Raw genomic sequence first — 26,412 nt, 5'->3', positions numbered from 1 at the left:
TAAAAATAGCCTCTTAAGGCCACCCATCCTTAAAGCATTGCCTGGCATGCAGAGTGGGGTTCAGTGATTAGTACTGTCCATGAGCACCCTGGTTGATATAAGATAGTTCTTTGGCATGATAGCTGAGAGGAGCTAGACAGCAAACCAGAAATACACATGTGCCACCAGTATCCTGAAATGTTGCTCTCAAGTGCATTTTCATTGCCTATGGGAGTGGGAGCCAGACTTTCAAGAACTGAGCTGAATGAGATGCTAATGCATCTCTTGGCCTCTAGTCTGTCCCTCTTCAAACCCAGTACACAAGAAGTGATCAAGTAACATTCTCCATGCTCAAGCACTGAGTTCTGGTTATGATATCATTGGCTCAAGCTGGAATGAAAACTGGACTCCATTACACTGAACATTAAATAAGAAGGGGAAAATTTACACATGTGGGCAGATACTTTCACTCCAATGTAGTCAATTGACATCTTAATACTTTGGTTTTCCTTTTTAGACACGACTTTTAAAATTATTCTTACATCCGGGGACTTCCCTGGTGGCGCAGTGGTTAGGAATCCGCCTGCCAATGCAGGGAACATGGGTTCGAGCCCTGGTCTGGGAAGATCCCTCATGCCGCGGAGAAACTAAGCCCATGCGCCACAACTACTGAGCCTGCGCTCTAGAACCCGCAAACCACAACTACTGAGCCTGCATGCTGCAACTACTGAAGCCGGTGTGTCTAGAGCCCGTACTCTGCAATAGGGGAAGCCACCACAATGAGAAGCCCACGCACTGCAATGAAGAGTAGCCCCCGCTCGCAGCAACTAGATAAAGCCCGCGTGCAGCAACAAAAAAATAATTAATTTAAAAAATTATTCTTACATCTGGACTAAGATATGGTGCTAGTATTTAAAAATCACATCTATTTGTAGCTGATGAGTAAAGCTTTCTTAAACAAAATAAATACAGCTTTCCATTTTAGCCTAATTTTCACATAGTTCTCACATTTCACTTACAGAGATTTCATATCCTAAATATAAAATGAAAAGGAAAGGAGAGTGGAAAAAAGGAAGTGGAGAAGGAGGAAGGAAGACTATGTTACCTGGTTTTAGAGGAAACAAACTTCCTTAGACTTTTCACATATTCTGAAAATCTGTTTCAGCATGTGATTACATAAAAATATAAATATATGTTTTTTTCTTAAGCTCCTTTCATTGGTGTGGTAAGAATAAGAGGGATATTTCTAAATTAAAAAAGCAAAACAAAAACCACACGTAACAAGATTGTGCAATCAGTTATTCTGACCACATGTCTTCATTAGAATTCAGGATGCCTGTTTGGGCACCCATAAATCTGGACCAGATGCCAGGGGGCAGCTGCATCCAACTGCTTCTCTATTTATGAAATTAAACAATGAAGATTATGTCCCTCCAACTAGCACCTTAATTCATACATATCTGTTTCCTACAATCTTTCATGGGTGAAGTTTTCTCATTTTTCCAAATTGTGTGGCAGTTAAGATTTCAGCTTGATGCCTATAAAAGCGCTGCTTAGACAGCGAGCTACCTCGCTTCAACCATTTCATTAGATTCACACTTGAGCAAAAATTGATTCCAACTGTGTTATGAGTCTAAAGAAAGAATCTTTCTCCTCCCCTCCAAACTACTTTTTATTCCATTAACTTAAAGCAAATAGATTTAAAAATGACTATTTAATGCACAGAAGTTTAGTAGGCTTTTCCTCTGTGCCCTCCCTTCAATTTGACTGCAGATTCCAAGAGCCATTTCTCTTTCCAGATTGCTCTGTCCAGATTTGCTTTCAAGCAGGGTCCATGCTTTAGAATGACGGAATGTCCTCTCCTGTAACGGACATTGCCAGCTTTTAGCTTCAGCACCGTTGTCTGACTGTTCCGAATTTATAAACCTTTTCCAACTGATGGCTGCCCCCATGGCTCTATTTGAGGTGCCTCTAAATGAGACATATTGTGTATTTCTCTAATTACAGAAATATCTTGACAAGGACAGTCACTGCCTGTAATTACTCACCCCAGTTTCCTCCAAATCTAAAAAAAAAAAAAATGTAAAGGCTGACAGGCTACTCTAACATTTCAAAAATAGTTATTTTCTCGGGTGTAAAATTGTCTGCTATTTTGCCTCCCTTATTCTGCCTACTTGGTTGTACCCATGCATGCCTCCCCAAAGGTCTTCATCAATCATTTGAGAACAGATGCTACGCATATTTCTCCCCTCTGTGGCCACTGCCCTGGAGCCCCCAGAACAATGAATTGAATATATGCATTTGAAGGCCTTGTATACAACATCTCTGCCAGCTCTCCCATAACTCACTGCATTTTCCACCAAAGGGTGGGAGTGATCGGAGCATAATGAAAACTTACCAAGACATCAGTCTCCTAGACAAAGGATCTCGAGTCTGCTAGTCTCGTTAGTGTTCCCGTGAAAAACAATGAACAAACTAATGAATTATCCTGAAGCATATTAAAGAGGAAGGTAAACAAAAATCTGCAGGGGTAATGAGACTTATCTCTGTAGGTTTTTTATTAATGAGAGAAATATGCCTGAATGAAATCTTTAGGCAAGAAACAATTACTTAAGAAAGATCACTGAGGCCATTGTATTATCACTTGTCTAACATCTCTAATTTACATTTGTGCTCTGACACAGGAAAGAACCGAAATGTGACACTTCAGGACACCAGTACTGTTTGTAATGACACAAAGCAAATTTAATCATCTGACTTTCTCGCACTTATTTATTTTTTTAAACTTCCACACTTCTCCCCTTGAGCCTTGACTTTTCAGGAAGAAGAGTCTGTTATGATGGCAGACCATACTGTGGGTGTCTGCACCCAGAAAATTTGGTTGATGCATTGGTGAGTGTTACTTCTCTATAAGGCTAACTAGGAATAGTGACAGCACATCTTTATTAGTCATTATTACCATTTACATGGCACCATTCATCTCAGGCCAGTCAACAAAAATAATGTGAATCCAGATTCTTATATGTTGTGACAGATAACTTTAAATTATACTTGTTTATTTTCTTATTTACACCTCTTCTGTTTACCAAAGCATTTGAACCAGCTCATATTTATGCTTTATTATACAAAAAAGACTTCACATTATGGATGCTTCCTCAAACTGTGAAAATAACTCCTGGATGTCTTTTCATACTGTGAAGTAGCTGCAAGGAGGCCCATGAATGTTGAAAGTACTTTTCTTCTTGATTTTCTTGGATTCTTGCCGGCATCTTTACCTCTTAGAGAATTTCCTCTTTGTGTATTACCCCTGGTCTCCTCGTGTAAAGCAATAAACCATTTCCTATTGAAGTGCCTTCCTATTTCACTTTCCTTACTGCTTTCTTTTCCCCAAGTACATTTTCTTTGTCATATAAAACTAAGGTCTAATAAGCTTGTGGTCTCTACCTGGTAAAACCCCTTGATAAGTCGCAAGACCTAGATTTATGTTCTCCCAAAGCTCCCTTTCTGCTAACAAGCTTCAGGCTGGGTTAACAGCAATTGCCCACTCCCGTCTCTTCCTACGCTTCACTTCCATCTCAAGGACATAGAACAAAGCTTCAGGTTCCAATTTAGTTCCCAGTGTGCAAATAAAGCCCAGCCACAGAGAGGGAGTTATTACTATCCTGGATTTATTGCTTCCTTGCCCAGCAGACTTACACACCACACAGAGAGCCAGGGAGCCCTGGCTACCTCTCCTCACGATTCATTGCTCCCTGTCTGCCCTCAGGACAGACCAGGCCTTCAGGTTAATCAACCTCAAGTGTGATTACCCTGCACATCTGCTCAATGTTATATGTCCCTGTGGTTGGAAATAAGTGACTTTAGGAGTCTGTTGTGGAACAGTTCTGTGCATGAGCCAGTAAGATCAAAGTATACAAGTTCCACAATCATTTTTCTAAAACCCTTGTGGCTTAATCTTTTGGAATTCAGAATGTTTCTGATTTGATAAAGAAAATATGGTGCATGGGTCATATACTCCTTAATATCCCCTGAGACAACACCCTATTATCCAGCACATTATTATCTTACCAGCAAAACATGTGACTGCTTGCATGAAATAAGGCAAATGAAGACTATGAAGGGTTTTAAGTCATATCAGGCCAGATATTGTTTCCAAATGATTACCAAAAATACTTTCAGTTTTCCAAGCTTTCTAGATTTTAGACATGTATTGTAGACAATAGCTAATATGTAATGCATTGGGTACCAACTGCAGAACCTGGCTATTTATCTAAGATTGGTCAGTCACTTGCTGAGGTTGTTGCATTGTGAACACTGTGAATTGGGGATTTTGATCAGAGGTCTCCACTCATTACTGCTTTTCTCTTAAGTCTGGGAAGTGCAGGCACCTATTCCTATGTGGTCTGTTTGTTGCCTAATCAAGGTGCTGAGCCTGGCTGAGATTACACAAGGTTTCTTTGACTTTTTAACGTGAAAGGGTAATTTGTTGAGATATTAATTTGTGTTTTTCTCTCAGCATTTTCCCCAATCCCCCAGATCCTCTATGTTCCTTTGCCTCTGGATAGGCAACCTCCTTTTCTGACATTTGTTTCCCAAAAGGCTGAAATACTTGAGGAGATGACATTAGCAAGAAATGGAGAGAAGTGAATGATTTTGAGGAGTGAGAGACAGAAAGAGAGAAAGTGGATTTTCTAAAGACTTGGAAGTATTTGGAGGTCAGCAGGCTCCACAGGGAGTGGGGACCTAAGGCTGAATGGGAAAGGTGGCAGAACTTGGGTGGGAGGTTGATTGCATGGTCACTGTTGGGGACTGAATGGTTCTGCCCCCCTCCCAAACCCATATGTTGAAGCCCTAACCCCCAGTGTGATGGTATTTGGAGGTAGAGCCTTTGGGAGCTGATCAGGTTTAGATGAGGTCATGAGAGTGAGGCCCCATGATGAGACTGGTGTCCTTAGAAGAAGAGAGACCAGAGCCCCACCCCCCCTCTCTCTCTTTCATGTGAGGACATAGCAAGAAGGCAGCTATCTGTAAGCCAAGAGGAGGGTCCAAATCTTCCAAGCTTGATCTTGGACTTTTCAGCCTCCAGAACTCTGAGAAATAAATTTTTGTTCTTTACCTACCCAGTCTATGGTATTTTGTTATAGCAGCCCAGGATAAGACAGTCACCACCTAGCATTCTGATTTTGATCAGAGGTCAAAAATATTCACATGCCCAAGAAGTAGAATACCTTTTCAAACGTCTAGCAAGGATGATATGAATATTAATAGTAACCAGGGTGGACTGAAGATGGGAAGTGCTACTCATAATATTTTGTAAGTTCCCTGGAGTACTTCATAAGATTGGGGTGGGGTTAGGGGGTTCCAATATGATTGAGATTGAGTTTTCTGTCAACCTGGTCATGGAACTTGGGACCAAACTCATACTAAATTAGATTTTAAAAAATAAAGTCAGGTAAATATTTTGTATATCTGAGGGTGTGGATTCATATTTGCCATCATTAATTTTCCAATAACTCTCTCTCTCTCTTTCTTATTTCTTGGCTGCTTTTTTAGATATATTGCTATCTCACTCCTGATACCTATGGTTTGATTTATATTTTTTATGCCTTATATTTTACATTTTTCACTTCTCCATATTTCTTCCTTACCCAACCATTTTATTCTCCTCTTTTCTTGATGAGGAAGAATCTCCTCTCAGAAAATTCTGGGATGACCCAGTAGGACAAAAATAGAGGTAGGACATGGCGTAGAGGTGAGAGCCTAAGTGTGGCTCCATATAACTCAAAACAAACCATTCAATTACATTTGTTTCTACCTGAGACCCTTGACCCGTCTGGGTCCTCTTGGCTTCGGCTGGAATGTTGGAGCAGGAACGAGATGCGGGAGTGGGAAGGCTTTGAACACTTAGTAGATCTGTGTTATTTGCTGCTGGGCTGACAGCAAATAGCAGTATACATACGTACAAAGTGCCTTGAACAAAGTCTTCCACAACTGCGATTATACTCCATGACTGGCACCATTCAATAGTGTTATGTCTTTGAGAAAAAAACAGGTGAAGGATGAACCTCAGTAATCATATATTGAGAGTGCTTAGGATTTAGGAAGGGCTTCCCAAGATGTCGTAGTATGTCCCATATGAAGAAGCCACCAGTAGACTCTTCAGATATCATTCCATTGTTGTCTGGGATAGGGGATTAAGAGGTATAAACTATTATGTATACAATATATAAGCTACAAGGTTATATTTTATAGCACAGGTAATATAGCCAATATTTTATAATAACTATGAATGGGGTATAATCTATAAAAATTTTGAATCACTATGCTGTGCACCTGAAACTAATATAATATTGTAAGTTAACTATACCTCAATAAAAAATAAAGTAGGGCTTCCCTGGTGGCGCAGTGGTTGAGAGTCCACCTGCCGATGCAGGGGACACGGGTTCGTGCTCCGGTCCGGGAAGATCCCACGTGCCGCGGAGCTGCTGGGCCCGTGAGCCATGGCTGCTGAGCCTGTGCGTCTGGAGCCTGTGCTCCGCAACGGGAGAGGCCACAACAGTGAGAGGTCTGCGTACCAAAAAAAAAAAAAAAAGTAAAAAATTGATTATGCTTGTGTGCATGTGTGTGTGCATGTGTAATCAAAAAATTCCATGTGGAGAGCATAAATGACAGAATTAAGGAGACAGTTGTGCTTTATACACTTCCTAAGTTTTCAGATGTACATTTTATTTTTCCTTGTGGAAAGAAGTTTAGTTAAGACGTGATTTATACAAAGCAATATATTTACAGAACAACATATGTTGAAGTCTAAAGTTAATATGTTAACTTTACTCCCCTCTGAAAAAGGTCTTTGGAACACTTAGATTCCTGTCAACTCCCTGCCACCTTGCATGCCATTCTTGCCCCATGTTTTAGTTGTCTTTTTCTAATACCCTTAAATTAGACATTATTACTATTACTATTATCATCATTATTTTTTTGCAGACAATGTTTTATATTCAGTTATGTTTACCACTTTCTTTCCTCACCATTGCTCCTTGCATTTTCAGACCTTCCTTCTGATATAATTTTCCTTCTTTTTGAAGTACAGCTTTTACGTGTAATTTAAGTATAGATCCATTGGTGACAAACTCTCTAAGTGTCTACTTATCAAGAGAAATTTATTTTTCTCTCATTCATGAAAGAAGGTTTTCTCGGCACACAATTTGAGATAGATATTTTCTCTCAGCTCTTGGAAATATTCTTCCTCTCCTGGTATTCATTGTTGAGTAGGAAGTCTTACTGTCAGTCTATTTCTGATTTCTTGTTAGACTTTTCTCTCCGGCTGTTTTTATGATCTTTTGTTTGTTTTTGCTTTTCCACAGCGTGGTAAAGTAGATAATGGTGAATTTTGCAGTATCACGTGGTAAGAAACAGGCTTTACTGGGGCGACACTCACAAGCCAAGGATACCAAGCAAGGACCTGAGTGTCTCAATTCTTCCTCCACCTCATAGAGATCTACATCTCTGTGGGCCATACAACCAAGTTGCAGTGAAGAGACACCCCCTTCATCCCCTCTCCTTTTTTTATTGAGCAAGCATGAGAATAATCTCAATGGGGCAAACACAGATGACTTAGTTTCCAGGAAGTGATGATGCAGGTATCAGCTATTTAGAGAGAGTTTTCTGGGAAACTCAGCTGTCCAGCACCTTGGAGGTCTTGGGGCCAATAAGAAGTTGCAGCATCTCCTTTGGGGATTGGAGGTAGCTCCTGACCCAAACTAGTTTATTGTCCAGGCAACAAAGAGACTTCTGCAGTCTCAGAAGTCTCAGTCTCTGATGATTCAGTTGCTGTACCATAATTCCAGCCGCTAAACTCTGGTCTCCTACATATCTGACACAGGAAGAGAGAGCGAGCAGTTATTTGCCCCTCACTCCCACCTTGCAGCCCTTCTGTTTCGGGGTGGGATGTGTCTCTAAGTTCAATCAGTCAGGGTTTCTCATCCCCCCTGAGGAGCAAGGTACAATAGATTCCATGTCCCATTGTTGGAGTCCTATATTCTCAGGGAATCCAGGAGTTATTATTCTGACTCCAAGGGCGACATCTAGAGGCAGAGGCGAGTAGCTGCAGAGCTAGCTGAAGCCATTGGTATCTGAACCGTCCTTCCAGCCATCCTCTGTGGCCCTCTTTCCCTGGTAACCAGGGTTTCTGCCAGGGCAGAGGGGCCAAGGGCAGAGACTGCTCGCTTAATGTCCGACCCACTCTTGCCCATTTCGGACTGCATTCTGGTTAGACTTGGCCCTCCATTGTAAAAGCCGTCAGCAGGGCAATGTGATGAACTCTCATGGTTTAGCGAAAAGTCCGCAAACTAAGTGCGGTAAGTGGAGTACTACCTGCCCCTTTATCCTCAGCATCAGCAACCCCAGGGGTCGGGGTGGGAGGGAATAGATGACCAAGTCCCACCCTCATCCTCCTCTAGTCCTAACAGTCAGAACCAGCAAGGTGATCTGGCTCTGGACTGGCCCGGATTTGCAGGGTGGCCCTAGCGCTGGGTGGGTGGTAGGGTAGAGGCGTGGGTTGGCCACCCTCACCTTCTTTGACTGGGAGGCTGTGAATCTGGATGGCAAGTTCAAAGGCCCTGATCCCTAGAGGGAATCAAATTTCCCATCCCCAGGCCATTCTGCCTCATTGTCTTCTTCAAGGATTTCTTCCTTTTTTGCTGACCTTCTAGGAGGGCTTCTTTCCCTGAAAACTGCTCTATTTTTTCTCTTTCCCATTTACCCAGCCCCAGGGCAACTTGTTTTTCTAACAGTCTTCTGGCTTTCTTCTCTACCCTACAGCTGCAGCTGCCTGCAAATACCCTGCCCAGAGCCAGAAACACACCATTCCTTGACAATCCCGCCTCTCAAATGAGGGATTTTCCTAAATTGGCATGCTGACTCCAGATGGTGCAACCTCAGGCTCGGAGAATGTGCCTCGGCTTCCCGCATACTGCTCAAGAATGGGGAGGGCATGCCTGCTGCCTCCTATTTGGTCAGTGCAGCAATTTATCCTGCAGCAGCAGGCCCTAGGATTGGTAGATCTTCACCCTTGGAGACTCTGTCCATAGGCGCTTTTCTCTAGAGAGGATGTTCATTTCCTTTTGCCCGGAATCAGGTGGCATTACTAGCTTGTGACCACCCACCCCTTTCCAGTCTCCCTGGTTTAATTCAGAAATCCTAAGTTTAGCTAATTGGAGCAAATTAGTGGAAGGCAATTTGGTAAATAATCTGTAGATATTTTGACTGTGTTACTGATCCCCAAGGGGTCGGTGACCCCTCAATGGATTCTTTGCCTGGAGTCGCAAATGCCAATCAAATGAAACCAGGTTCGGTATAGCACAGCAGTAACTTTATTCATTGATTAAGGAATGGAGAAGGGAGAGCTTGTGCCCTAAAAACACCTTCTCCTGGGACAGAAGGGAGTAAGGGAATTTTAAGGGAGGAAGATGTCATAGGGCTCTAGGAAAGGGGTAGACATTTCCAGGAGCAGCTGGGGCATTTGCAGTCCTACATGCTTCTTTGCACACACTTCTTCAGGCCTAGCAGAATACAAATCCCCCCCGTTGAGCAGAAATGTTAGCATAGTAATGAAGCATAGGTAACCTTTAGCCACACCTAGGTCTCCTTTGTGCAAGCACTTTCCTGTGGTCAAGTCAGAGCCAGTTCAGGGCGGTTGACCATGCCTATCTCTTAAAGCACAGCTGCAAAACATCTCTGTCAAATACCAGGTGCTTTTGTAACAAACACAGATAAATCAAGGCAAGGATCAGCTCTCAAGGGCTGGTATGGGTGACAACCTAATAATTCCAATTCTAGGATTTTAACCTAGGGAAATATGTGAATGCATGTCAAGATCTATATACAAAGGTATTCATAAAAATTTTTATAAAAGCAAAAATTGGGAATAATTTTAAGGTTCAGTTGGTGATTGGCTAAATTATGGTGCACCCACACATTTGAATTCTATGTAGCAGCTACATGTAGCTATTTAAATTTACAGTGCAGATCTTCAGTTATTGAAAAGAAAAAAAATCTTTGCAGTATCTTGTAAAGAAAAAAGTAGTCTACAGAGCAGCATATATGATATAATCCCAGTGTGTATTTCATTTGACCTCCAGAGCATTTGGCACTGCTGATTATTCTCTTTTGTGAACCTTTCTTAGTTTCATGACACCTCTTTCCTCACTCCTAATTTTCCTGTGCTCTCTCTGGCTGCCTTCTCAATCTGTTAATCTGTTCTGTTTGCTCACTTCTGAATGTAGATATTTTTTAGATATACATGTTCCCCTTCTTTCACCTTATTTTATCCATGCTCCTTGGATGACTTCACTTAATATGTGAATTTAACTGCCATTTAGATGTTAATGACTCTCAAATCTGAGTGTTTAGCTCAAATGGTTTTCTAAACTCCTGAACCATTTAGCCAACTGCGCCTGACCATTTGGATGTCTTTCAGGCTCCTCAAACTCTGCCTGCCCAGAACAGAACTCATCTTCTCTCTCCTCCCCAAACCCCTTCCCCCAGTATTTCTCACTTCAATGATGGCCACTACCTGCATCTGACAGTCAATGTTGTCTTTTCCGTCTCTTTAACCAAACAAACCTGTCAATTCTACCATCTGAATAGCTCTCTAATCCGTATTTCTCTTCATATCCTCTTCCTGATGTTGGATTATCTAACTTCATCACGGGATCAGGGCACTAGCAGAGTATGGGGTCCCAGGGAGCCCTCAGAAACTCCCACCTTGCCAGCCAAGACTCTTGGCTATTTGTCATTTAAGAATTCTACCCTCATCTGAGAAAAAGATGAACTTGATGAATGGACACCAGAAGACAAAGATCTGCCCTGTCCTGTTCCCAAGAAATAACTGATATGTTACTGCAAGGGGAAGATATTAAAATATTAGATGCTCTTCAAAATCTTATCTTTCTCAGCCATGGGAATTTTTACATACTTGTTACTTTGTAATATTTTTAGTAAACAATAGAGGAAGCCCACCTTTCAGTGCTCCAAATTAAGAAAGGAAAAGTTGTACTCAGACATTCTCACTGTCAATCATCTCAGATATAAAAGGGAGGCACTTAAGTTGAATACACCTGCCTCAACCCAGGGAATCAGAGACCAGATCAGGTCCAGAGTTTAACTGTAAATGGGCATCATTTTACCAGCTATTTCTGTGACAGGAGAGGCATTCATTAATAAAACTATTTGACAGTTCCAAGAGAGAAATCTCACCAGTAGAGAACTGAGAAACCAGTGTGTAGATAATACATGGTTATTATTTAATGAAAATGTTAAAGAGAAATGAAAAAATCCTTTTTTAAAGAACTCTTTGGGGCTTCCCTGGTGGCGCAGTGGTTGAGAGTCCGCCTGCCGATGCAGGGGACACGGGTTCGTGCCCTGGTCCGGGAAGATCCCACATGCCGCGGAGCGGCTGGGCCCGTGAGCCATGGCCGCTGAGCCTGTGCGTCTGGAGCCTGTGCTCCACAGCGGGAGAGCCCACAAACAGTGAGAGGCCCGCGTACCGCAAAAAAAAAAAAAAAAAAATTGTAAAGAACTCTGATTTCTGTCACAATGTTCTGAGTCTTTCAAACCAGGTAATTAATTTACATCCTGACAAGTAGGAGGAAGTGTCCCTTGATATTTGACCAATAATTTCTCTAAAACACCTGGAATTTTTTTTAAAAGGAAAAACAAATAGAAAAAGAATATTTGATATATCAAAAAAAGATTATAGGGCTTCCCTGGTGGCGCAGTGGTTGAGTCTGCCTGTTAATGCAGGGGACACGGGTTCGAGCCCTGGTCTGGGAAGATCCCACATGCCGCGGAGCAACTAGGCCCGTGAGCCACAACTACTGAGTCTGCGCGTCTGGAGCCTGTGCTCCGCAACAAGAGAGGCCGCGATAGTGAGAGGCCCACGCACCGCGATGAAGAGGGGTTCTTGCTTGCCACAACTGGAGAAAGCCCTCGCACAGAAACGAAGACCCAACACAGCAAAAATAAATAATAATTATTAAAAAAAGATTATATTCAACATAAGACAATATCAGAACATAATTGAATTTCCTTGCAAATATTTTTAAGGTTTAATATAGCTTTTCTTTGAAATACACAGGGGGAAACTTGAAAACATCACAACTTTTGCAAGATTTGAATCTTTATCTGACCCTGCTTCTGCCATTCCCTATTTGAATTTCGCAAAAACTCTAAGCCAGTTTATTAAATCAGAGATTTAAAAGGTCTCCGTGTTTCCAATCTTGCCTGTTTAATGTTCTCAATACTGCTGCCACTGTGATCTTTCCAAGATGCAAAGATCCATGCTCAAAATCCTTCAATGGTTCCCTATAATCTTCAAGATTATGTCTAAACTCCATGTTATGGCATACATGACCTTTTATACCCAGGACACTCTTACCTCTTCAAAGTTTTTTTATATGCTCCCCTAGCCTTCCTCCTCCATTTCCTTCTCTCTACCTTGTACACAACACTCTGGCTCTGCTGAAACATCTGCGGCTTTTCTACTGTTTTCATGCTCTTTCTAGCACTGGACCTTTACACGTTCTTCTAATCCACCTGGCTAACTCCTACTTATATTCCAGCATTTATATCATGTCATTTTCTCTAGAAAGCCTTCCATGATGTGCACTTTTGATTCTATGTCCTAATCACAGCATTTTTGTGTGAGTGGCCCAAGCCCCAATTTCCACAGACCCATGCAGTAGGTTTTGTTACATGAAAGGGAACCCTGAGCTTGGGGAACCTGGATCTTTTAAAATGGGCAGTAAAAATGCCTGCACTTTACTCCTGAGAGAGGTATTATCTTTATTATACTGGACAGGAAGCTTGGCTGCCCCTTTGCTCCAGAGAGAGACACTATATCTTCCAAAGCTGTTTACTGGCTAAACATCCTCGAGGAGATAGTCCTGAAAAAAGGGCAGTCAGTGTCTTGCTCATAAGACATGCAGAAATTTGAGAGACCCATGGAGGAGTGACTCCCAACAATATTTTGAAGATAGAGCCAAGATTTATGATGGATTTGTGAGGTATTAAGAAAAAAGAAAAATAAATATGACTTGAAAATTGTTGGCCTAAGCAACCAAAAAAAGGTAATGCCGATTTACTGAGATGGAACAACTGTGGGAGCAGCAAGGCAAGAAGATAAATGTGGTTTTGGTCAGGCTAATTAATCAACAAAACAATTACAGTCATAATGATATTTACTGGGTATTTTCCATGTGCTTGGCACTGTGTTTAACACATCACATGCATTTAACTGATAAATACTAGCTAAGCACCTTATACATGCTAGTCATTATTCTAGGAGCTGGAGATATCACCGTATTGAACAAAGCCAGCAATATCTCTGCCTTACATTGTGGTGCTTGCATTGTAATGAAGGACAGTCAGGCTCTTGGGGAAATTCAATATGAGTGGGGATCAACTCATCCTGGAGACACAGAGATATCAACCTTGTAAGGTAGGTTTTATTTTCCCCCACTTTACAGATGAGAGGAAAAAAAGGCTTAGAAAAGTAATATGCCTAAGGTCACAGTTAACAAGTGTTGGAGCCAAGATGCTAACTCAAGTCTGTTTAACTCTAGAGCCTATGCTTCATTATTTGCCTTGTGAATAAGAATGTAATCATGAATATTCACTAGTAAAAGTGAATATAATGTCTTTTCAGAAGTGTTAAATTAGCCTATCCAATAAATTTTCCTCAGAAATGCAATATTGAAAGTTGAAAAAAAGTAATGTAAAAATAACGGATCTGGCTATTGCAGTGGAAAAGTAACTGAATTGCTTTTTCAATTTAATACTGATTTAATTTCACACTGATATTGGATTTTCTTATATTTCATGACATAAATTACTTATGAATATAGTTTCATTACATATCCTTATTACTTTCTTTCTCCTTTGTGGCATAATTTTTTAAATTATGTCATTGAAATGAATTTGAGTAAACGTGAATTTCAAAATATTTGTCCTATTCAGTGGAACATTAAAAAAGACTTCTAATATATGTTAGTAGCTCTCAGAGAGTATGAAGCACTGAAAACTGTGGTCCTGTAATGAAAACCCAACACTTAAAAAGAGGTACTTTTTTACCATTTATCAAAGAAAAAGTTTTGTGAAAAATATTCCCTGGGACTATATACACTGAAATTCTCAATAATGTGACAGGGACCATAAGAAACATTATATTTTAGGCTAAATGTAATATAAAGAAGAGGGAAAAAGTTGTGGAGAAGGGATTATTGCTAACACATTTATTCAACTACTCATTTATTCATTTTGTAAGTATTTATATTAATATTGTTATTTAATGAGATGGCATTTGTAGCACGCAGTAACCTTCTAATTATTGTGTTGACCAAAAAGTTCGTTCGGTTTTTCCATACGATGGCTCTAGTTGTGCTTAGTTGTCTTTAACTTCATTCAAAACAATTTTCTTAGATTGTATTGTGACAGCTGTCATGTGAGTGTGCATTTTTAAAAAACTTATCAAAATTGGTGAATTTTTGTGTAGCCTTTTTTTTTTTTTTTTTTTTTTTTTTTTTGTGGAACACAGGCCTCTCACTGCTGTGGCCTCTCCCGTTGCGGAGCACAGGCTCCAGACGCGCAGGCTCAGCGGCCATGGCTCACGGGCCCAGCCGCTCTGCGGCATGTGGGATCTTTCCAGACCGGGGCACGAACCCGTGTCCCCTGCATCGGCAGGCAGATTCTCAACCACTGCGCCACCAGGGAAGCCCCTGTGTAGCCATTTTAATATTGAAGATGGAAAAAAAAAAAGCAACATTTTCAGCATATTATGATTTATTATTTTAAGAAAGGTAAAAACGCAACTGAAATGCAAAAAAAAGAGTTGTGCAGTGCACGGAGAAGGTGCTATGACTGATGGAACGTGTCAGAAGTGGTTTGCAAAGTATCTTGCTGGAGATTTCTCGCTGGATGATGCTCCACGGTCTGGTAGACCACTTGAAGTTGATAGCCATCAAATTGAGACATTAGAACAATCAACGTTGTACCACGCAGGAGATAGCCGACCTACTCAAAGTATCCAAATGAAGCACTGAAAATCATTTGCACCAGCTTGGTTATGTTAATTGCTTTGATGTTTGGTTTCCACATAAGTGAAAAAAACCTTCTTGACGGTATTTCTGCATGCGATTCTCTACTTAAAAGTGATGAAAACGTTCCATTTTTTAAAAAAAAAATTGTGATGGGCCATGAAAAGTGATACTGTACAATAATGTGGAATGGGAGAGAATGTGGGGCAAGTTAAATGAACCACCACCAACCACCCCAAAGGCCGGTCTTCCGAAGAAGGTGGTGTTGTGTATATGGCGAGATTGGAAGGGAGTCCTCTATTAAGAGGTCCTTCCGGAAAATCAAACAATTAATTCCAACAAGTACCGCTCCCAATGTAACGAACTGAAAGCAGCACTTGAAAAAAAGCGTCCGGTATTAGTCAACAGAGAAAGCATAATCTTCCATCAGGATATTGCAAGACCACATGTTTCTTTGATGACCAGGCAAAAACTCTTATAGCTTTGCTGGGAAGTTCTGATTCATCCTCCGTATTCACCAGACAATGGATTCAGATTTCCATTTATTTCGGTCTTTATGAAATTCTCTTAATTGAAAAACTTTCAATTCCCTGGAAGACTGTAAAAGGCACCTGGAACAGTTCTTTGCTCAAAAAGATAAAAAGTTTTGGGAAGGGACTTCCCTGGTGGCACAGTGGTTAGGAATCCACCTGCCAGTGCAGGGGACACAGGTTCGAGCCCTGGTCCAGGAAGATCCCACATGCTGCGGAGCAGCTAAGCCCATGCGCCACAACTACTGAGGCTGCGTGCCACAACTACTGAGGCTGCGTGCCACAACTACTGAAGCCCGTGTACCTAGAGCCCGTGTTCCGCAACAAAGAGAAGCCGCTTCAATGAGAAGCCCATGCACCGCAATGAAGAGTAGCCCCCGCTCGCTGCAACTAAAAAGCCCATGCGCAGCAATGAAGACCCAATGCAGCTAAAAATTAATTAATTTAAAGAAAAAAGTTTTGGGAAGATGGAATTATGAAGTTGCCTGAAAAATGGCAGAAGGTAGTGGAACAAAACCATGAATACGTTGTTCAATAAAGTTCTTGGTTAAAATGAAAAATGTGTCTTTTACTTAAAGCCCAAAGGAACTTTTTGGCCAAATCAACACATCTTCACTGCCTGTCTTCCCTGCTAGATTCCAATTTTCACAAGGATGGGTACAATGTCTCTTTTGGTCACACCTCATTCCCCCAGAACTCTGGCATGATAGGTCCTCAATAAATGCTAGACTAATGAATGAAGGAATTAATAAATGAATCTGGGTATTTTCATCCAATTGGTGCCAGAAAAACCATAGGCACAAATATTCATAATACAAGGTTGAAAGTTTTAGGCGCTATAACAAGTGTAAATGATAAATCCTGTGAGACTTGAGAGATTAGAAAATTTTGTTGAGAAAATCCGGGAGTTTCATAGCATTGGGGCTTGCACTTAAGATAGGCAGATGTGTTAGATTTGGTTTCCTTAGCAAATGCAGCCTAAGACAATGAAAGTGCTTTCAGATGGAAGGTTCAAACCAAGGGCAGAAAGGGTGAGTTAAAAGGAAAATGAGATGAGAGAACAGACGTGAGCTTGGATTTTAAAAATAACTAGTTGAGTTCCACTATACTATCTAGACTGTAAAATTATGGAAAGATCATAACATATGGAAAGACCCTAACAACAAAAAAAGCAGGATAAACTAAAAAAAAAAAATTTTCTGTAACCCATCAGAGAGCTAAGATCACAGGGAAACCAAGTAGCCTGGCAACAGGAAAGACAGGTTCCTCTAAGGAGAGATGGGATGGGAGCCCTGACTCACCTGTGGCAAAATAGGAGGTGGGGGTAAGATAGGTGCCATACGAGCAGGCAAAAACATTCAGCTAAAATTTTAAATAACTTGTTAAAGGCCATCTGTGACTAACGTAGAGCCACAGACACAAGGGGAGTTCACACTCACTCACAGGCTCATCTCCACAGACTCCTACTGGATGCCCACCAGGAAGATGGGGGGCCGAGCAGAGAAAGCCTCCCTCGGAGGTGCAAGTCTAGAGGAAAGGAAGTGGCCACCTCTCCTTTGGGAAATGAACTTTGAGAAATGTTGGGCATTAGGAACTGAAAAAAAGCACTGCCTGGACCCTTGTTCTGTATAAAACAAAAGTTTTAAGCCTTTGGAAGAAAGGAAGCAAACCCTGTCACCTTCACGGTGCATGTGAAAAGCTAAAACCACAGCTGGAGAAGAATGAAAGGAAAACCCCTCTACTCCTAGAAATGGAGCAGGAAATACTTTCCCACACAAGATCCCCCAAAAGACACACCGCAGAGTTTAGCTGCTATGGGGAGGAGGACAGGTTTATTGAGAAAAAAACCACTCCTGAGGTTCATGGCCTGCCTAAGCCTGAAGCAGAAAAGGACAACAGAGGATACTCCACCATTCTCCAGGCAGACAAGCAAGTACCAAGTCACAAAAAGCAGCATTCTGTCTCTGGGGGAGAGGCAAGAATGTGTAGAGAGACCATCTCGGAATTGCAGGCGCACAGGAAGGAGCTGCAGATCTCTGTGGGGCCTATTCTATTAGAGCACTAATCCCAAAAGGAGGGCTCCACCCTCATGCCCTAAGCATCTCCCAGAGGCCCCACCTCCCAACACCATCACATTGGGCATTCGGATTTCAACACGTGAATTTGGTGATGGGGTGTAGGCAGGGGGACACAAACATTCAGACCATAGAACTAAATTTATCAGCATAAAGTTTGTCGACAGTATTCTCTTTTTAATTTTAGCTGTATATTTATTTATGAAAACTTTCCCACTTATTATTAATTTGTACCTCTGGTATGTTAACTTTTTTCAAAACCAAACTTTTGGCTTTATTGATTCTCCCTATTTGATATTTGTGCCTATTATATAAGTTTTGTTTTTATCTTTATTTCTCCTTCCTACACTTTTTGTTTATTCTTAAGTCTTACTACTTAAGTTGAATTCAGCATTAATTTCCAGCTTTTAAGGCTCCATTTCCCTCTTAGTACAGTTTTCACTGTGTTCTACAAGTTTTGACGTACTATTTTTGTTATCACTCAGTATTAGATATTTTTAAAAATATGATATTTCTTCTTTAACTTGAGTTATTTAAAAGCATGTTTTTGAATTCTCAAACCTATGAATTTATCTTTTAAGTACTGACATCTATTTTGATTGCATTATAATGAGAAATATGATTTTTATGATACCAATCCTTTAAAATTTGTTTAGATTTGTTTTATACCCTTGTACATGGTGGTCAACTTAAGTAAATGTTCTGCATGTGCTTAGAAAGGTGTCTATGTGGTAAATCAAGCCTGTTAATTATGTTTTTTTCAAATCTCCTATATCCTTACAATTTTTGTCTTCTTAACCTAACAGTAATTTACAGAGACTCTGTTGAAATCTCCTGCTGTAGTAGTGGATTTGTCAACTTTTCCTTGAATTTCCACCATTTTTTGCATTTTATATTTTGGTGTAATTTTAATAGAGTTGTTCCATAATTTTGATGCAATAAAAAAGTTATTATACTTCAGAGTATATTGTGTTATGGCCCTCACTCTTGATGCAAGAGATAAGTATCCATTTTAGTCACATAATATCCCTGGGTTGTTTCCAAACATGATTACTATGGAAACTAATCAATACGAGTACAGTAGTCCGTCAGAATTCATGGGATTAGTTCCACAGATGCTCAAGTCTCTTATATAAAATGGCGTGGTATTTGCATATAACTGATGCACATCCTCCCATATATTTTGAATTACCTCTAGATTACTTATATCTAATACAATGTAAACGCTGTGTAAATAGCTGCCAGAGACTGGAAAATTCAAGTTTTGCTTTTTGGAAGTTTCTGAAATTTTTTTAAAAAATATTTTCAATCTGAGCTTGGTTGAATACATGGATGTGGAACCTGCAGATCCAGAGGGCCGAATGTACTAATCACTGGAGTACATATAAATTTTTATCCTAGCAAAAAGATCAGAATGAACTCTCATGTAATAGGTAGGGTTAGTTTTCTTTTGCTGCTGTAACAAATCACCACGCACTTAGTCGCTTAAAACAACACAAACTTATTAGAGTTCTGGAGGTCAGAAGTCTGAAATGAGTCTCACTCATTTCGAGGTTTCAGCAGGGCTGCATTCCTTTCTGCAGGCTCTGGGGAAGAATCCATTTCTTTCCCTTTTCCAGCTTCTAGAGGCTGCCTGCATTCCTTGGCTCCTGTCCCCGTTCCTCTCATTTCTAAGCCGGCAAGGTCAGACCAAGTCTCACACTGCCATCTCTCTGGTTCTTCTTCTGCCTCCCTCTTTCACTAGTAACGATGCCTGTAATTTCACTGGGCCCACCTGGATAAGTACCGTCTAATCTCCCCATCTCAGGGTCAGCTGATAACCTCCTCCCATCTGCAGCCTAATTCCCCTTTGCCATGTAATCTAACATATTCACATGTCCTGGAATTAGGTCGTGGCTCTCTTTGGGAAGCCATTATTCTGCCTATCACAGGTGGTAAATGGAGGGAGCAGGAAAGGTGGACATCATGCTTAGATTGAATTAGAGTAAGTTAAGGTTAGAGAAGGTATATAAATAACACAGCAATCTGCCCAAGTATGACATTGCTTTCAGATCTACTTCATGTTTTCTCCTAATATGAATATGTGAACATAGGTAATTATTATTTAATCAGTATTTATATGTTATTAAAATATGTTTACTTTAGAAAAAAGTCAATATTTGGTTTATTTTCAGATAATATCCTAAACAATGTCCTCATCCACCTGGGGGGACTTTCACAAATGTCTAACATGGTACTGAGGATACACTATCCAATTTCTACAAACCATGCTGGTCCTTCACATTCAAACTTCCTTAAGAGTAAATGTCCAAAAGACCTAAAGTTAACTTCACTTCAGAGTAAACTGCCTGGATTTTAACCCAATTTTATTTATTTATATGCTTATTTATTTTTTGCACAACAATCATTTCACTCTTTCTTTTGGCTTTAGGGTAGTCTTCAAAGTGGCTAAAACTACAATAATCAGACTGCTGAATAAGGATGGGATGCCATATTTAAAGACACAGAATACAATCATCATTGCAACTAAAACTAGAACTTTTGGGGGTTTTTTGGTGTTTTAATTTTTCAGTAGTTTTCCTTAGTAATTCATTTCATTAACCAAACGTGGTTAAACATGTACTCTGTATCAGAGTTCATGTTAGTCATTTGGGATAAGCGAAGTCATTAATTAATTCAATAAATATTCATTGAGCGCCAACTATGTACCAGGAACTTTTTTTGATAGAGCTCCTCACAGGCCTTACATTTTAGTGTGAGAGACTGACAATAACAAGTAAAATATGTAGATGATAAGTACTGTGAATAAGTATCGTGAATCAAAATAAAGAAAAAAAGGGGAATGGGGGACAGCACAGACTTAAGTGGTCAAAGAAGCCTCCTTTAGTAAGGTGACATTTGAGCAGAGATTAAAGGAGATCAGGAGTGAGCCATGCGAATTAAGATTGAGAAAAGGATTTCAGAAGGAATACCAACAGCAGAGTCACAAGAAGCTGGAGCATGCCCAGCATAGTCCAGAGAATGCAAGGAGGCCAGTGTGGCTGAAAGAGAACTAGCTTAAGGAGGAGAAGCAAAACATGAGGTGAGCAAAGTAAAGGGTGAGGTGGGGAGCAGGTTTTATGGGGTCTTGTACATTGTAAGGATCTGGCTGGCAGGGGAAACGAGAAGGATTTGAGCAGGGGGATGAACTGGAATTACTTTCATAGAATTAGATTAATTTGCTAAAATAAAATCTTCTTGAAATTTTCCATCTATATTTGGGTTTACCGCTAGTTTATCTGATGCCATGACTAAGTTCCACAACCATTATTAAAGATTTTGTTTGATTACTTTTTAAACAATTAATTTATATTTTATTAGTCCTGGAATGCCAGTACATCACAATGTAAACCAGACTTTCAAAATGGCACTGAAAAACAATTAACTTGAAAGCCCATTTTATCACCGAGTATTTTAGGATTAAAGCTTCCATGTTTGTTTAGTAAACAAATCATTAAGTTAAAAACTACAGAATAAGTAACCAAAGATTAAAAGAGCACAGAGGTATTGTTAAAAAAATTAAAAATAAAGATCGTAAAGTTAGCTTCATTAGGTTCCTTTTTTGGGCTCACAAACACTTATAAACAAGTTATTTGTGCTTTGTTATAAAAAATAAATTTTCCTGTTGTTTCATGTTATTTGCTTAATGTTTTAACTTTAAAAGATTAAAATTATGGTTAAAGACCCTTTTAACACATAAAAACTATACTTTTTACCCCTTATGTTTACATATGGATAGACTTGGCAATTTTCAGGACTCTTTAAAACATCCCTCGTGCATAACTATTGGTGATGCATGGCTTGTGATGTGTTCACTTTCTCTTTTCTATAGGAAACTGTTCCCACATTATTTTCTCATACTCCTTAAACTAGCACTATATGTATTACCAAAATTTTTGGTTTAAAAAACTAATTCTGATAAGTGGAAAACCTAGTGAAACAATCTACTTGTGATTGTAGGTTCTCCTGATTTTTTCCATCAACTAAAACTTGAGTTCTAATACAACTGGCCCCAAACTACAGCTATTAAATATGCTGTAAAGGATTTCAGTGAGCTTTTTACTATTGGGATGTTTTTTGAAGACACATTCTTTCTGTGGAAAAAATAATTTACAGTACTTGAGCACCAACTTTCATCTACTACTATTACATTTTTTAAAGGATTATTTGCAGGTTTAATGTGTAACAAACATGTATTCTCTGTGTGTAATCTTATCCAAAGGACTGGCTCAGCTACCTATGTGGTGATAACTTCTGTATCTCCTCTAGGCCACTCTCTTTGGGAGCTTCAGATTCTATTTCTACTGGACCTATCTGGTTATCCTGTAGACACTTCAAATTTAATGTGAGAAACTCACTTTGGTCCTAAAGATAAAACTAAATCCCATATAGATATCACCAAATCTATAAGCCTGCTCCTACTTTATTTTTGATTTTATTACTGGCAAAGCCGAAAATCAGCTAAATCAGAAACCTAAACATTACTCTCAAAGACTTCCCCCTCCATCTCATTTAAGCAGCCACTGATTTCTACTAAATGTACTTCTAAATCTCTCTCAGATTCAGCTTCTTCCCAGTATGATGTAGTAGAAAGATTTAGGACTTTGGAGTGAAGCAAACCTAGATTTGAGTATACACTACCTGTAAGATAAATTTCAGCTAGTTTTTCCATTTGCAAATCTATTATACTGCAAAGTTTAAATGGGATAATGTATCTATCACAGTGCCTGTCACATTACGTTTAATAAACCTTAATTGCCATTCCCTGTCACCTTGTTTCCCATTGCTTTAGTTTAGGACATTATCATTTATTGTTTAGAACTTGGCAATAGTTTTTTTAACAAGTCAAATTTATTCTATTTTCCATGCTGTAGCCAAAACGAACTTCCTAAAAGTCAAGTCTTGTCATTTGCTTCTTTGCCTAAAATTCTTCATTGGCTCCCTGTGGCCTATATAAGGTCCAATCCTCTTAGCATAACATACACTTGCCCCAGACTGACCTCCTGCCACTCTAGGTTTATTCTTAAAAATTACTTGCTAGTCCTTGGTATATGATTGCCTACTTGTCCCTTTTATGTCTTTAGCTTGTCTTTTTGTTCTTTTGCTTAGAATTGCTTTGTTGGTCTCACAGGTGAACCCTTATTCTTAAGTCTCAGCAACCCAGTTCCCACCTCTGAGAAACTTCCCTACACCTGTCCAGGCAGTAAGGCACTTCCTCCCAGGTCAACAATTACTTACTGACTGCTTATCAGGTATGTACCAGCCAGTATAGTATACACTGAAACTGGAGCTGTTAAGAAGACAAGGTTTCCCACCCTCACAAAGCAGCTAGACAAGAGACTAACATTTAGATAATTTACTTATAATTTTGTTGAATGCTATAAAGATACAGTGTTATGGGAATGTATAACCCCGTCTTGAGAGGGTGGTCAAGGGCTAGCTTCCCTTAGGAAGAAACACTAAAAGATTTGATGGATGGTGCCATTGTACCCTTTATAATTCTTTCTTAAAGTACTTAGGCAATTGCACTTGAATTGCTTTCAATATATGATTTTGACTAGCGGATAAGTTATAGGAGACCAAGATTACCAAAAGATCCTTTTGGCTATCACAAATACAAGATTCTGATTCTGATATCCATGACTTAAATCTGTGTACATCAGGCACTAAGTATATAATCTTTTATCCCTAGCAATAACCCAGCCATTATTATCTCTTTTATAGATAAAGAAGTTAAAGTTCAAAATGAATGGTTCAACGATTCTTCCAAGGTCTCTCTGTTGAGTCAATGGCCCCAACCCAGCAGCTTCAGGATCCCAAACCCTCTTTTCACCATACATTTCTGTCTACTCCTATATCTGTTTATTTCCAGAATCTTCTAGCGTCTGGTTTCTAGCAGGTGTTCCGCGAACAAATAAACGGAAAGCCTTATGCTAAAGGTAGCATTATTTTTCACTCTTGTTGCCCTCAGCAACTCACACTAGAACTTCCTCCCATTAGGAGGGAGAGGCATTTCCAGATCTGTTTTCAGGCTTGCAGTAAGACTAGTAATTCCACGTTGTTTGTTCGACTCCTTCAGTCTTTTTTTTGCACCGGACGGCAATTTTCCACACCCTCCTCAGGAAAAAACCCGCAGCTTTTTGAGAATATTGGTTATCTGAGCCCGCTTTCCTCAGGTCCCTGTAAGGAGGCGGGCCTCGGCTCCACGACCGCCTCCCCCTCCTGGGTGGGGCTACACGACAAAGCTCCCCAGCACTTACGGTTTCTAAATTGGGGGCCTTTAGGCGGGAAAACCGAAGCCACAGGTTCTCGACTTAGTGGAGCCCACAGGGCCCCCTTAGCTCCTTCAAGTGCTTTCTCTGTTCGCCCATCCCTGCAACCCCCTCTCGACCTTTGCGGGGTAAAGTCCGCAGCCCGAGACGCCCACCCCTACAACGCAGGCTCCACAAACCCCTCTACGGCGTTCAGAGCCCTACCGCTTCAGGCGGTGGAAGACTAGGGCGGGTCCGACGCTCCTCTTGCGCGCTGACGTCACGCGGACGCACGGACACGCCGACTCCTCCCACAAGCCCGAGAGTCCGGTTTCCGGCGGGAGTGCGGAGACCCGAGCGTGGGTCAGGCTGCGGCTGTGACCGCGGAGCTGGCCGCGGGCCTCTATGTCTGGTACCCGCCAGCATGCCTCACCTGGAAAACATGGTGCTTTGTCGCGAGTCCCAAGTGTCCACCTTGCAGTCCCTGTTTGGAGAGGTATTGTGGTCCAGCTATCTTTTCTCTTCCAAATCCCGGAGGCAAACAATTCTGTGGTCTTGCGACATGTTCCAATTTTTAAATTTTCGTTAGGATTGAGGGGCTGTAGACCGTCTTTTGCGTTGAGGTAGGGGGTGTTATAGGTCTCTCCCAGAGCTCACCCAAAGTAACTTGTGAGCGGTCTCTTAAACTGCACGGGAAGGACCGGCCTGCACCAGGGCTCGTTGGCCCAGGACGTGATCTTTTACATACGCCACGGTTTTGAGAGGGTGTTAGTCCAGAGTAGCTACTCGAAGTTGCTTCTTACCGCAGCTGAACAGGATTTTATACAACAGATGTGTTTGCCCAGTGTTAATTATTCAAAAGTGAGTCCCCACGTTTCAGTGAGGTAGTTAGTGTGAGTCCTGTGTGGATGGGTAGTTGTCAAGACCAGTGAGGGCCAACGCAGTGCTTCAGGTTTAAAACTTCAGCGGCTTTTCCAGCGTTGTTAAAGCACAGAAGAGGTCTAGTCTAGGCTTGACTAGCAGTTCAGGTGATGCCTAAGAGAAGAGGTTAAATGTTTCCTCTGGATGAACGCTGCTACGGAGTCCTTTCCATAGGAGGTAGCATTCATCAATTCCATATTTAATCTGTTTTTGATTATATTCTGGTGGCCTTTAGTGAGCCTTTTGTTTCAGACTCAATTAGACTTGGAATTGATCACACTTGGATCTCATCTGTAAGGAGAGTAAATGAGAGTTTAGGGTCACGCTCACGTTCTCCCCTCACACCTCTGGTTTGCTTTCATAAGTACTGCTTTCATCCAACTACCTGGGTGGCAGTCTGGGATGGCCTGTGAAGTATTAGTGGAAAAGTACCACCCTCCTTCTAAAGGGGCACATTAGTAAGGGAACTAAGAGGTCAGGGACTGCACCCTCAGTCAATATTCTAGTTATAACGCTTTTTTTTTAATATCAGATTTTCTTTTTTTAAAAAAAGCATTGGGTCTTTTTTTTTAAACTTTGTTTATTTTTGGCAGCGTTGGGTCTTCTTCGTTGCTGTGCGCGGCCTTTCTCTAGTTGCGGCGAGCGTGGGCTGCTCTTTGTTGCGGTGCGGGGCTTCTCATTGCGGTGGCTTCTCTTGTTGCAGAGCAGGGGCTCTAGGTGCGCGGGCTTCAGTAGTTGTGGCACGAGGGCTCTAGAGCGCATGCTCAGTAGTTGTGGCACACGGGCCGCTTAGTTGCTCCGCAGCATGTGGGATCTTCCTGGACCAGGGCTTGAACCCGTGTCCCCTGCATTGGCAGGCGGATTCTAAACCACTGCACCACCAGGGAAGCCCAGTTATAATGCTTTTAATTGTAGTTATCTATATTATCACTGAAACATTTTCTTAGTTACACTTTATGGATTCCTTCCCTGGAGTAGACAAACCCAGATCACTACAAACAGAAGTGGTCCTCCTGAAAATGAATGTTGGTAAATAGGGATGAGTGGTATCGATTTGGTGTAAATACAGAAAGAAATTATATTTAACAATTTTAATAGCACTTTTCTGTACGGTGCTGTGCATGTAGGAGATGCAAAGATCTATAAAAAAACTGGTTCATATTTCTTAGCAGATTCATTTATGTACTCAGCAAATAAATATTTAGTAAGCACCTTCTCTGTTCCAGGCACTGGGCCAGATCCTGGCTTATTACAGTTTGTTAGGTCTATGAAGGTGAAAGGTTAAATAACAGTGCAAGAGTTCAATACAATTCTAGTTAACAGTAGAAAAGATGATGTAAGGTGGATTATTATTAAGCACCAAATAATGGATGCAGATAAGTGTGGCAGGATTCCAGGAAAGGAGAGTTTTAGTGTAGCTTGGAAAAGTGTCCTGAAGGATATCTTGTGCTTCTCTTTCAAGGTGAAATATAGTATTGTATTAGCAGAGATGCTCAGCAAGCATGCGTTTAATTCTTGTTACAGA

General features: G+C 40.8%; 1 protein-coding gene across 1 annotated transcript in view; it reads left to right on the top strand.

Moving 5' to 3' along the window:
• Positions 1–24,236: 24,236 nt before the first annotated feature.
• ORC5 (origin recognition complex subunit 5) overlaps positions 24,237–26,412 on the top strand; it is a 74,042-nt gene continuing 71,866 nt past the window's right edge. Inside the window, exon 1 of the mRNA XM_007112116.2 lies at positions 24,237–24,462. Within this exon, the coding sequence (XP_007112178.1) occupies positions 24,391–24,462 (72 nt within the window). The 5' untranslated portion in view covers positions 24,237–24,390. The remainder of the gene's footprint in view (positions 24,463–26,412) is intronic.

Source organism: Physeter macrocephalus, chromosome 5 (genome assembly GCF_002837175.3).
Source record: "Physeter macrocephalus isolate SW-GA chromosome 5, ASM283717v5, whole genome shotgun sequence".
NCBI classification, from domain to species: domain Eukaryota; kingdom Metazoa; phylum Chordata; class Mammalia; order Artiodactyla; family Physeteridae; genus Physeter; species Physeter macrocephalus.
The sequence above is the reverse complement of the archived record's forward strand: the minus strand, read 5'-3'. Positions and strand labels throughout refer to the sequence as shown.